Here is a 12304-nt window from a genome sequence, read left to right as displayed (position 1 = left end):
AGAAAGGGGTAAGGTTTCCAATGAGAAGTAGTTATAGTTCTGTCAAAGTAAAATGCACTATTTAGGATGTGACTTATACCAATTAGGTAATTCCCTTGCTCCTTACAACCAGCCCTTAAAACTTCACATTAAATATCCTGAATCATGAAGTCTCATTATTTTCCCCTATAATTTTCAATGCTTTATGTTTTTCCTCTGTGTTCTGCAATATTTTTCTACTTGATCTTCCCGTCCACTAACTGAGTAGCAGCTATTCTTTCTGTCATGTTCTGAACCATCCTATGGGAAAACCTTTTACAGCTCTACAAAATATTGGGTTGCAACTGCCTCTCCCTAGTGGTCTCATTTTCATTTCCTTGAGTCACTCTAATTCTGAGAGTCCTGTTGTTTTCCTTGTTCTTCATCTTGGGTGTTAACTGATTTTTCTTTCTCAGGTGACTGGAACTCAGCTTTGGTTGCTGGAGTACCCCAACGGACAGCAGAACCACAAGAAGGTGCAAGTCTCTACCCCAGGGGTAGAGTAGATACTGTTATCACCTCTGTTGCAGAACTCCTCCCTATGAACAGCATATACCTCCCAGTACCACTGGTGTAGAATTAAGTGCGCTAGTTCAAAGTGAAGACTTTAAAAGATGATATATGTATGTTCTGCTCACCTTGCTGTCCTCCTGCCAACTGCCATCAGAAACCTGCTCCAATTTTTCCTGCTCAGTCAAAATGAAAAACAAGTAGACCTGAACTCAGTCCCATAGCCTTAGCCATCCCAGCCAATCCACAGAACTACGAATGAGAAAAGTAAATGTCTATTTTGAAAGTCACTCAGATTTTGAGATTGATTGTTACAGAGCATCCTGGCAGCACACACATACACAAAACATACAAAAATAAGCCTGATCAATGTGCAAAATGTGAGCAGCAACAGGCTCCTATTACCTCAATAATGCACTAAAACCAAACAGCTACCATCTCTGAAATACTGTTGCATTTCTCTAGCATCATGTACAAAAAGGACTTCACCATGCTTTTCAGTTCATCACTGGTCCCTGAGAGGCCAGAGAGACCAGGCAAATGTTGACTAACAGTGAATCCATAGATCTCCCAAGCCATTCCTCTTGCCAAGAGGATCCTCATCTCAACCTCTGTCCCAGGGGCTTTCCTAGGCTGGTTTCTCATTCTTGACCAGTCGTTAAGATAGAAAATCCTACAAATGCTGTCAGTAGGGGTAAGAGCACCCAGGCGCCCTTTGCATATGGATTATCTAAAGTCCCACTCCAGCAGTTACTGGGGTCCACAGAGGAAGGCAGACTGAATTTCGGAATAAAAAGGGTAGAATGATTTATCCAGAAGGTCACAATTTTCCCAGATTGATCTTTTAAAAATATTTATCAACTTAATAATTTTTAGCTGATATTTCACAAGTCAAATGTATTTCTTGTTGGAATCAAAATGAAAAAAAGAAAGAAAAATTGTGTATGTATATAGGGAAAGATAGGCCAAATCCTATCTAGTACTTATTTTATGGTATAGGTATACAATATTATTGAATCATGCAGATAACGTCTAAGACCTACAAAATCAGGCTTTAAACATTTACATAAATTTGCAATGAACCTATTTAACATCACTTAAGCTTGATTTTCAGTCTAAAAAGTCTTCTTCCACAAAGATTAGGAAGTCTATAACAAACATCAAATTGGCTTATAGTCAAGTAGCTCAACTATATGCCTCTAAAGCTTCGATACTGTCCCTACGTACCATTTTCAAGAGGTGCATCCTCAGGCAGATCCACATCCAGCATAAGGTCATCCTCCTCAAGGTCACATGATTCAAGATTATTCAGAATATCCTGTGAACAAAAGAAAACAGTAAAAATGCTATATGACCTAGCTCAAGGATGTGTGTAATCATTAGTTCTAAATAGAAACAGGACTATGTGATAATCTGAATTTATTCAATGTCTGTGTTGTAAAAACAGATCTTATTGATAAAACTTCTTAAATAAAACAGTAGACTCCACTGGTTTACCTGATTAAGCTACCTGTAACACTTTACCTGATTAAGGTATTCCTCCCCACCAGTAGATTTCAATTTTTATTTTGAAAAGCTTACAAACTTTAAGATATTGTTCTAAGTACTTTATAAATATTCATTTATTTTTCAACATAATCCTATGATTTCATGATTAGTAAAATTGTCATATTATATATGATGACTTTAATGCACCGAGAGCCTAAATAATCTGGCCAAAACAGGATATAAACATAGGATAACATAAATAATCAAAGATAATAAAATATCTCCTAAAATGTATTCATATTTGGTATGGGAGGCTTTGCTTCATTATCTCTAAGGACTGAATAATTTATGTAAAAATAACAAAATAATCCTTTAACGATGTGATTATTCCATTCCTTTCTTGTGCCAAACCTACCTACCTAACCTTAGTATGGTACCAATAGTAACTCCTTGGTTTGCTTCAATTCATTTGGAGTAGTCAAACTGCTATCAGCAATTTAGCAGCCCGTCCTGTGTTCTATTTGCAATCTTGCTAGCAATCACCTATCCCTAAAAAGGTAATGTTTACCCTGGCTGGGTGGCTCAGTTAGTTGGAGTGCTGTACTATACATGAACAGGTTGTGGATTCAATCTCTGGTCAGGGTACACAGGGGAGGCAAATGATCAATGTTTCTCTCTCACATCGATTTCTTTCACTTCACTTCCCTTTCTTCCCTCCCTCCCTCTCTCTAAATCAATAAACACACCCTGGGATAAGGACAAAAAAATGTTCTGCTTTCAAATACTCTTATTCTAAAATCTAAATAACTAAATAAAAATAAAATATAGTCCACTAGTGGATCCTTCTAATCCAAGAACTGATTCAATACTGCAAGATCTTTCCTCTGTGTGTGTGTGTGTATACACAAACACTCACATACATGTAAGACAATAAGATCACAAATCCAAAAATTTTTAAGTGACTTAGAGATTATGGCCTTGAAAAACTTATGGAAGAAGAATATCACCTTTATAACAGATGATATGAATAAATTAGATTGTTCCTTAAGTCAGGTATTCCATCCAAATCTTTTCAATGTTATGTTGCTAGACCTTCCTTCCATGATCCACTGAGAAATAAAATAATTGTAATTATAAAAAACTATGGATATTTTTTAAAGAGAAAGGTTTCTTTTAAAAAAAGATGTTATTTATATATTTTTAGACAGAGGGGAAGGGAGGGAGAAAGAGAGGGAGAGAAACATCAGTGTGTGGGTGCCGCTCATGCATCCCCCACTGGGGATTTGGCCTGCAACCCAGGCATATCCCCTGAATGGGAATTGAACCAGTGACCCTTTGGTTGGTAGGCCAGCGCTCAATTCACTGAGCTACACCAGCCAGGGCTACCTGACAATTCTTAAGAATTAGAAAACTATATGCCGTAACTTATATTTAGTGCATACCTATTTGATTCCAGCTATTGCAGTTAGCATTTCTATTATTTCATTTGGTCCTCATGAATGGAATACACATATAATGGGATGTTATTCAGTTTTAAAAAGGAATAGACTACCAATACAAGCTACAATATGGCTAAACTTCAAAAACATCTTGAAAAGCAAAAAAGAGATCAGACACAAAAGGTCACATATTTGCATGATTCCATTTTTATAAAAATGTATAAACCCATATAGACAGAAAACAGATTGGTACTTTCCAAAGGCTGAAGAGGGGTAAAAGGAGAGTGACTACTTAATGAGTATGAGATTTACTCTGGGGTGACGAAAATGTTTTAGAACTAGGCAGCGATAGTGATTGTACAACATTGCAAATGTACTGAAATGTTCACTTTAAAATGGTTACTTTTATATCATATGAATTTTGCCCCCCCCCAAAAAGGAGCTTTTAAAAAATAAAAATTACTGCTCAAATATCTTAGAAATTACTTGTACATTTAACCTTTGATCCAAAATCTCAATTCTACATATATATCACCCATATACAAAAAACAAGGCTATTAAAGTGTTATTTATAATAGCAAAATCACAATGTATATGTTTAGAAGCTGACAGAGGTAGATACACACACACAGTAGGGCAAAAAAGTAGGTTTATAGTTGTGAATACATGAAACACTGAGTTTATTCTTGTATTGTTATTATTTCCATACAACTATAAACCTACTTTTAGCCAATCCTGCATGATTGCTTTTTGAAAAAAATAAAAAATAAGTTTTAAAATTTTGAACAAAATCTATATCCATACCCTTTTCCCTACTTATCCTCTACAATATGCTATTCTAATGAAAAATAAATGTTATTTGGATACCTGGGTTGCTTCCAATCTTCTACTATAACAAATAATACTTAAGTGAATCCCTAAAAATAAAAATAAAATGATATATACATATCCAACTGTGTATCAAGTTCATGGAATAACCATTCAGAGAGAAATTTTTTCAAGTAGGAAAGAGAGATTTTAAATCCTCAAGTTGTTTTTAGTAATTACATTGCTGGTGGTGGAATTCTGTTTCCTTCACAGGACAATCATCGCATCAAACCCTGCATTCAAACCCCTAACAGCGGCCTCCACTAAGACTGCAAGTGGTTTTGGTTTCACAAGACTGGCTACCACATAGGAGCCTTTTTCAATTGAACATTTAGGTTAAGAAGATCAACCAATTCACATAAAGCCTGTTTAAATGCTCCAGTTTTCATCTGAACTTAATCCCACAAACTAATGCATTTCTATATTGTCTCAGTCTAAGAGTAGCCCCCATTAGGACATCAAAAAGTTTTGACACCAAAGCACCTGGGGTTCCTGTGTCAAGGTCCAGAAAAGTCTTATCTATACCCAGTGACATTTTACTCACTCATATACATAAAGCCTTAGGTCCCCAGAGGAGTAAGAGGTAAGAGACAAAGGACCCTGGACTTTGTCAATCTTCATCTTGACTAATCTTCTGAACCACTGTCCCAGGTGATTCTAGATCCCCTTCTTTCCCATTTTCATTTTTCTTTTCAGCTTCTTCAATTCCTCCAAACTGGTGTAAATAGAGTTGTTCAGGGCGCTTTAATGTTGTGGACCCAGAATTGGCTCCCATTAGCACATCAGTCTTCAACAGTGCTCATTAACACCTTTGTTTCAACCTCATCAATACCTAATACAGTCACCCCATTTCTTAATAAATATTGGTCCCTAATGAGATGAATCCCTTGGCTCTTCCCTTCCATATTTCCCGTTTTCTTATTAATGGCTCTAGTTATTATTTTCAGTATCTTTAATACCTACAAGGGAAACTGAGACAGCAAATCTGGTGAGGTTTCTTGGACAGTAACCTAGTTTTACAGCAGTATGGTTACATGGGGTGACTATGGAAAAGCCCCCACTCAGCCAGGCCAGTTATCACGACCTTGTCAAGGGACATATTGAGTAGATGTGTAATGCTAGTTCAGCATGGCTTGCTGTAAAATGTACAGCCACTTCATCTGGGGTGCTCCAAATTGCAATTATAGGGGAAAGAAGTACCACTTCCCAGGTAAACAAACTGCACAACAGCTTTTATACAGTCTACCAGGCTACCTACTCCCTTGGGAATAACCTGCTGTATATCGCCATCTGTGATTGTTCTATAATGAGCTGTAGGTCCTGTATCAACCCAAACATTCTCTTCTACTCTGTAGCATTCAAAACAAAAAATACTGCCCCTAAATTAATCCCTGCCACAATCCATTTTAGTAAAGGTTCTTAAGGAAATTGATGATACTAATGTACAAAATGAGACAACTTCTTGGCACCATAACCCCTGGTTTCAGTAGTTTGTTGGTTTTGCCCTCTGCCCAAATGGACTATCTTCAGGGTAACCAGAGGTCATAACACTACTCTCTGCTATCTTAGAATAATCTATCCCATTGGGGGCAGCTTTAAGGTTATTATCTGTAGCTCAAACTGACTGAAATCTAAACTTGGCACAGCCTTAGCACCAGCCCCAGCATTCTCTATTACTTTCATTTTAGCTATTACTCTGTTTATTACAGGTAGTAATAAACAGAAAAAATAAATTAAATAAATAAATAAATAATAAAATAAATTATTACAGGTAGTAATAAACAGAGTATTGTCTATTTAGTTTGTTTCTTATCATTCTGCATTTCCTTAAGTATCTAGTGAGCCACCTTATTAGGAGTTGGATCTACCACCATTTCTAAATTCCATTCCACACAAGTTCTGCCTTTAGTAATGAATCCCAACACAGCTGCAGTTTCATATCAAAAGCGACTACAGAGCCATCCAAGAATCAAAAAATTCCTCAGCCCTTCCCTGTCCTTTCATCCCTTCTCTTCCAAAATAACATATTTCAATGAGTTGGAGTTGTCTACCAAATTCCACTTTTTAATGACACTACCACCCAGAATTAAGACAAATTTCACAGGTGAAAGGCACAGTCCTCTGCAAGACTGACCTTAATTCAGACACCACCAGCCAAAGCTCAGGGGTTCCCTGGCCCTGCACTTGAGATCAACTGGCTACAAAGCTGGAGGTTTCCACTATTCCCTTAGGTTCAATAATTCCCTAGAATAACTCACACAACTCGGGAAAGCAACATACATTATGATTACAGCTTTAGTATAGGGGAAAATGGTACAAATCATGACCAGCAAGAAGAAGAGACACATAGGGCAAGGTCTGAGATGGTCCCTCCCAAATGTGAAGCTTCCACGCTCTCCCTGTCAAGTCAAAACAGGTCATCTCCTTAGCACACTGATAAGAGTGCTAACCAGGAATGTTAACCAGGTATGCAGAGTCCATAACTTATATAAAAGTTTCATTACATAGGCATGCTTGACTGAATCAGTGGCCTCGTGATATAGCCTACTTCCTCTGCTCCCCAGGAGTCGGATTAATATCACGTGACTCAACATCCAAACCCTCTAATTACATGTCTGCTTTTCCATATGTGGCCTACCCCCATCCAGAGTCGCCTCGTTAGCATAAACTATAAGGGCCCACTATGAACAAAAACACTCCTATCATGTGGAAAATTCCAAAGACATAGAGCAGGGGTGTCAAACTCATTTTCACCAGGGGTCACACAGACTCATGGCTGCCTTCAAAGGGCCGAAATAATTTTAGCACTATATAAATGTAACTACCCCTTAACTGTTAGAGTTGAAATTATACTCAGCCATTTGAAGGCAACAACAAGGATGATGTGGCCCCTGGTGAAAATGAGCTTGACACCCCTGATATAGAGGCTCCCACACTGGAACTGGGAACAAAAGCAGTTGCATTTTTATTATACAAGACTTATTATAAGGCAAAACAAGACAATAATTAAGACAGCATGTTATTAGTAAAAGAATAGACATTTAGATCAATGGAACAGAAGAGCAAGTTGAGAAGTACACCTGCACAAATATATCTAACTGATTCTGACAGGAAATTCAATGCAGACAAAACAAAACAATCTTTCCAACAAATAGTGCTGAAATTCTAATACGAAATTACAATTGATCCTTCAACAAGATCTGAACTGCACTAGTCCACTTATATGTGAACTTTTTTCCAGGAAAAACTGTAAATGCATCTTCTCTTCCTTATGATTTTAACATTTTCTTTTCTCTGGGTTACATTATTGTAATAATGCATTCTGTAACGCATATAACATACAAATATGTGTTAATCAACTGTGTTACCTCTAAGGCTTTTGGGTCAACAGTGGGCTATTAGTAGTTAAGTTTTGGGGGAGTCAAAAGTAATACACAGATTTTCAACCGCATAGGGTGCCAGTGCCCCAATACATGGGGATGTTCAAAGGCCAACTGTTTACGCAAAAGAGTTAACCTAAACAAAGGTGTTACACAAAATTAAATCAAAATGAATCACAGAAATATAAAATACAAGACTAAAATTTCTTGAAGTAAAAAAAGCTGAAAAGCTGCATGACTTTGATGATTTTTTAAATATACTTTATTGATTATGCTATTACAGTTGTCCCATTTCCCTTCACTCCCTTCTACCCTGCACACCCTCTCCCACCCACGTTCCCCTTTAGTTCATGTCCACGTGTCATACTAATAAGTTCTTTAGCTTCTACACTTCACATACTATTCCTACCCTCCCTTGTCTATTTTCTACCTACCATGTATGCTACTTATTCTCTGTACCTTTCCTCCCCCTCTGCTCCTCCCACTCCCGTTGCTAACCCTCCATGTGATCTCCATTCCTGTGATTCTGTTCCTGTTCTAGTTGTTTCCTTAGTTTGCTTTTGTTTTTGTTTTAGCTATGGTTGTTAATAATTGTGAGTTTGCCATCATTTTACTGTACGTTTTCTATCTTCTTTTTTGTAGATAAGTCCTTTTAACATTCCATACAATAGGGGCTTGCTAGTGATGAACTACTTTAACTTGATGTTATCTGAGAAGCGCTTTATCTGCCCTTCCATTCTAAATGAAAGTTTTAGACAGATCAGTCTTGGATGTAGGTCCTTGCCTTTCATGACTTGAAATACTTCTTTCCAGACCCTTCTTGCCTGTAGGATCTCTTTTGAGAAATTCACTGACAGTCTGATGGGAAATCCTTTGTAGGTGACTGTCCCCTTATCTTTTGCTGCTTCTAGGATTCTCTCCTTCATTTTAATCTTGGCTAATGTAATTATGATGTGCCTTAGTGTCTTCCTTCTTGGGTCCAACTTCTTTGGGACTCTCTGAGCTTCCTGACTTCCTGGAAGTCTATTTCTTTTGCCAGATTGGGGAAGTTCTCCTTTATTATTTATCCAAATAAGTTTTCCACTCGTTGCTCTTCCTTTTCTCCTTCTGGTACCCCCTATAATTCAGATGTTGGAACATTTAAAGATGTCCTGGAGGATCCTAAGCCTCTCCTCATTTTTTTGAATTTTTGTTTCTTCATTCTTTTCTGTTTGGTTGTTTCCTTCTTCCTTCTGGTCCACACCATTGATTTGAGTCCCAGTTTCCTTCCCGTCACTATTGGTTAACTGTACATTTTCCTTTACTTCACTTAGCATAGCCTTATTTTTTCATCTAATTTCTAATCAAATTCAACCAATTCTGTGAGCATCCTGATCACCAGTGCTTTTAACTATGCATCTGATAGACTGGCAATCTCTTCGTGGCTTAGTTGTATTTGTTCTGGAGTTTCGATCTGTTCTTTAATTTGGGCCTTTTTTTTGTCTTGACATGCGTGTTATGTAGTGAGGGGCGGAGCCTTAGGTGTTTGACTAGCAGGACAACCCAGTTGCTGCGCTGTGACGCTGTAGGTGGAGGCGGGGTCAGACAGGGAATAATTGCACTTGCTCCACTCTCTACTGAATTTCAGTCACTTCTGCCACTTCCCCCAAGCAAACTGGGCCCTTCTGGTGCTGATTCCCATGTAGGCTGTTTTGTGTATGTTCTAGGACCCTGTGGGTCTCTCCAACAAACTCTCCTGTGAGGCTGGGAGTCTCTCCTGGCACCTCAACCCCCACAGGTGTTTTCAGTCGGTATTTTGAGGCTTTATTTTCCCACCCTAGGACCCTGGGTTGTGCGGTCTGTCTCGTTCCCCAGTTTCACCTGGTTTATTTGCATGCGAATATGGGACTGCCCAGTTCCACAAGCCACCTTGTGCACCAAGCCCCTCGACAATCCGCCACTTTATTGGGCCTGCCTGCTGCCACCTCACATGCCCACCAGGGTGCACTAGCCACTGCTTTTTTTTTTTTGCTGCTGCAACNACCCTAGGACCCTGGGTTGTGCGGTCTGTCTCGTTCCCCAGTTTCACCTGGTTTATTTGCATGCGAATATGGGACTGCCCAGTTCCACAAGCCACCTTGTGCACCAAGCCCCTCGACAATCCGCCACTTTATTGGGCCTGCCTGCTGCCACCTCACATGCCCACCAGGGTGCACTAGCCACTGCTTTTTTTTTTTCTGCTGCAACCCCTCTTTGCCGATGCCCTACTCTGCCCCTCCTACTGGTCTGGATGAATGTGTCTACTTTAAGTCCTTGGTTGTCGGATTTCCATACAGTTAAATTTTTTGTAAGTGCTGGTTGTTGTTTTGTTTCTAAATTTTTGTTTTCCTTCTTTTGGTTGTGCGAGGAGACACAGTGTGTCTACCTATGCCCCCCTCTTGGCTGGGAGTCTTGCTAATGATTTTTTAATTCATCAATAGCATGACTTGTGAAAGAAAAAATTAATATGCTGGAATTTATGAAAACTTCTCCTCAGTAAACGACGTTTAACAGAATGAAAAGACAAGGCAGAGACTAGGGGAAAATATTTGCAAAACATATATCTGATAAAAGACATCCAAAATATATAAAGAACTCTTAAAACTTGACAATAAGAAAACAAATTAATTTAAAAGTAATCAAAAATCTTGACTGAAACTTCACTAAAGATATACAATGACAAATAAGCACATGAAAAAATTCTCGAATGAGTACCACTGTACACCTCCTAAAATACCTGAAATCCAAAACACTGATAGGAGTTGAACTGCTGGTGAGGATGCAGAGAAACTGGTACTTGACTCTCCCTCACTGCATCTTTGGTGAGACTGCAAAATGATACAGCTACTTTGCAAAAACAGTTTGGCAGTTTCTTACCAGATGTTTTAAACATAGTCTTACCATATGATCAAGCAATCTTACTCTTTGATATTTTTCCCAAATGAGTTTAAAATGTCTATCCATAGAAATATCTGCATGCAAATATTTATGTAAGCTTTACTCATAATGGAACTGGAACCAACCAACATATCCTTTGGTAGCTGAATGGATAAACAAAATGTAGTAGATCCATACAATGTAACATTATTCATCAATTAAAAAAAAAAGGTATCAACCCCCAAAAGACATGGATGAATATTTAATGATTATTGCTTAATGAAAGTCAGTATGAAAAAGCTACATGCTGTATGATTTCAATACCATATCATTCTTTAAAAGGCAAAACTATATAGTCTAAAGATCAATGTTTGCCCGAGGGTCAGTGAGGGGAGGGATAAGTAGATGAAGTACAGGAAACATCTTAGGATGGTGAAATTATTCTTTATGATACTGTTATGGTGAATAAAGGACATTGAGCATTTGTCAAAATCCACTGAACTTTACAGCACAATGAGTAAACCTTAACGCATATAAAATTTTTGGGTGGTCAGGGTCCTTAGAGGGAGTGTAGGCTGTGACAAACACTTAAATGTATTACAAATATATGAAACAACTTCACTGAAGTGAGTGAGGGGAATTACAGTGCTGACCTCAGTAACTTTGGAAATGGAGTCTGTAAGACTAAAAGCAAAAGAGTTCTATATCAAAACTACACTCTGGTTGATAAAGGTGTGTGCTGCAGGGACATACATTAACAATTCTGAAATGGCTACAAGTTATACTGAAACGGAACAATCTAATGGATGGTTGATAGTACGTAGCAGGTTCCTTACTGGGTGAGTGCCAAATTACAAAAAAGCAAGGGGAAGAAGCAAGAATGATGCACATAGTAATGGATCAGAATTGGAAACATCAGTGTATGAACTCATGTTTAGCTTAAAATACAAGTGGTTACACACAGAAATATTTATGGATACATTGTATATACATAAAGTTAGTATATAAACATGCATCTTCTTTCAGCTGACAGAACCTAGAAGCATAATTCACATCTAAATTTTGGCTTTTAATACCATTCCCCAATTAAAGGAACCAGGACTTTTTGAAGAAACAGGTAAATATGACTAAAGCAGGTGAGTCTTACAAGATAAACCTGGAGCATCTTTCAGTGTCAGAAAAAAAAATTTTAAGTCCTCAAAAACAAAGTAGCAAGAAAAATACCTAATAAGGGTATGGATTGGAAACAAAACCATGAAATATGTAAGTCCATATAATATAAAGAATAAATAAATAAGCGAGGAAGAAGAGACAAATCCTTCTCAGTCTCACAGCAGAAATACAAATAATTTATGTAGATACTCCCCCCATAAGGAAGTAGAACATAAATAGCCACTCCTTATGTATGGACTGCTTGTGGTGATTTTTTCCAAAGAGTACATACAGTATGGAAAGGAAGAAAAAAAGAACAACTTTTTTGTCTGACAAACACTGAAGCAAAAAAATCAGGGTTAACATCAAGTGATAAGTCATACTGTCCCCTTGATTATGATGTGATGAGAATGCATTTTACCTCTATGGTCTTCCTTCCAAAAATATATTGCCTCAGTCTAATCATAAGGAAAGCATCTGTCAAATCCCATTTTGGAAACCATGTACAAAATACTTGGGTAGTACGTCTTAAACCTACCTAGGCTATCAAAAAGA

At 37.8% G+C, this 12304-nt stretch overlaps 1 protein-coding gene across 6 annotated transcripts in view; it reads right to left on the bottom strand.

Moving 5' to 3' along the window:
• CCSER2 (coiled-coil serine rich protein 2) overlaps positions 1-12304 on the bottom strand; it is a 220742-nt gene that overhangs the window by 120904 nt on the left and 87534 nt on the right. For all 6 annotated transcript variants that reach the window (XM_037049363.1, XM_037049366.1, XM_037049368.1 and 3 more), the window contains exon 4: positions 1756-1846. In XM_037049363.1, the coding sequence (XP_036905258.1) occupies positions 1756-1846 (91 nt within the window). The remainder of the gene's footprint in view (positions 1-1755; positions 1847-12304) is intronic.

Source organism: Sturnira hondurensis, unplaced genomic scaffold (assembly GCF_014824575.4).
Source record: "Sturnira hondurensis isolate 20B ecotype Veracruz unplaced genomic scaffold, ASM1482457v3 Scaffold0006496, whole genome shotgun sequence".
Taxonomy (NCBI): Eukaryota; Metazoa; Chordata; class Mammalia; order Chiroptera; family Phyllostomidae; genus Sturnira; species Sturnira hondurensis.
The sequence above is the reverse complement of the archived record's forward strand: the minus strand, read 5'-3'. Positions and strand labels throughout refer to the sequence as shown.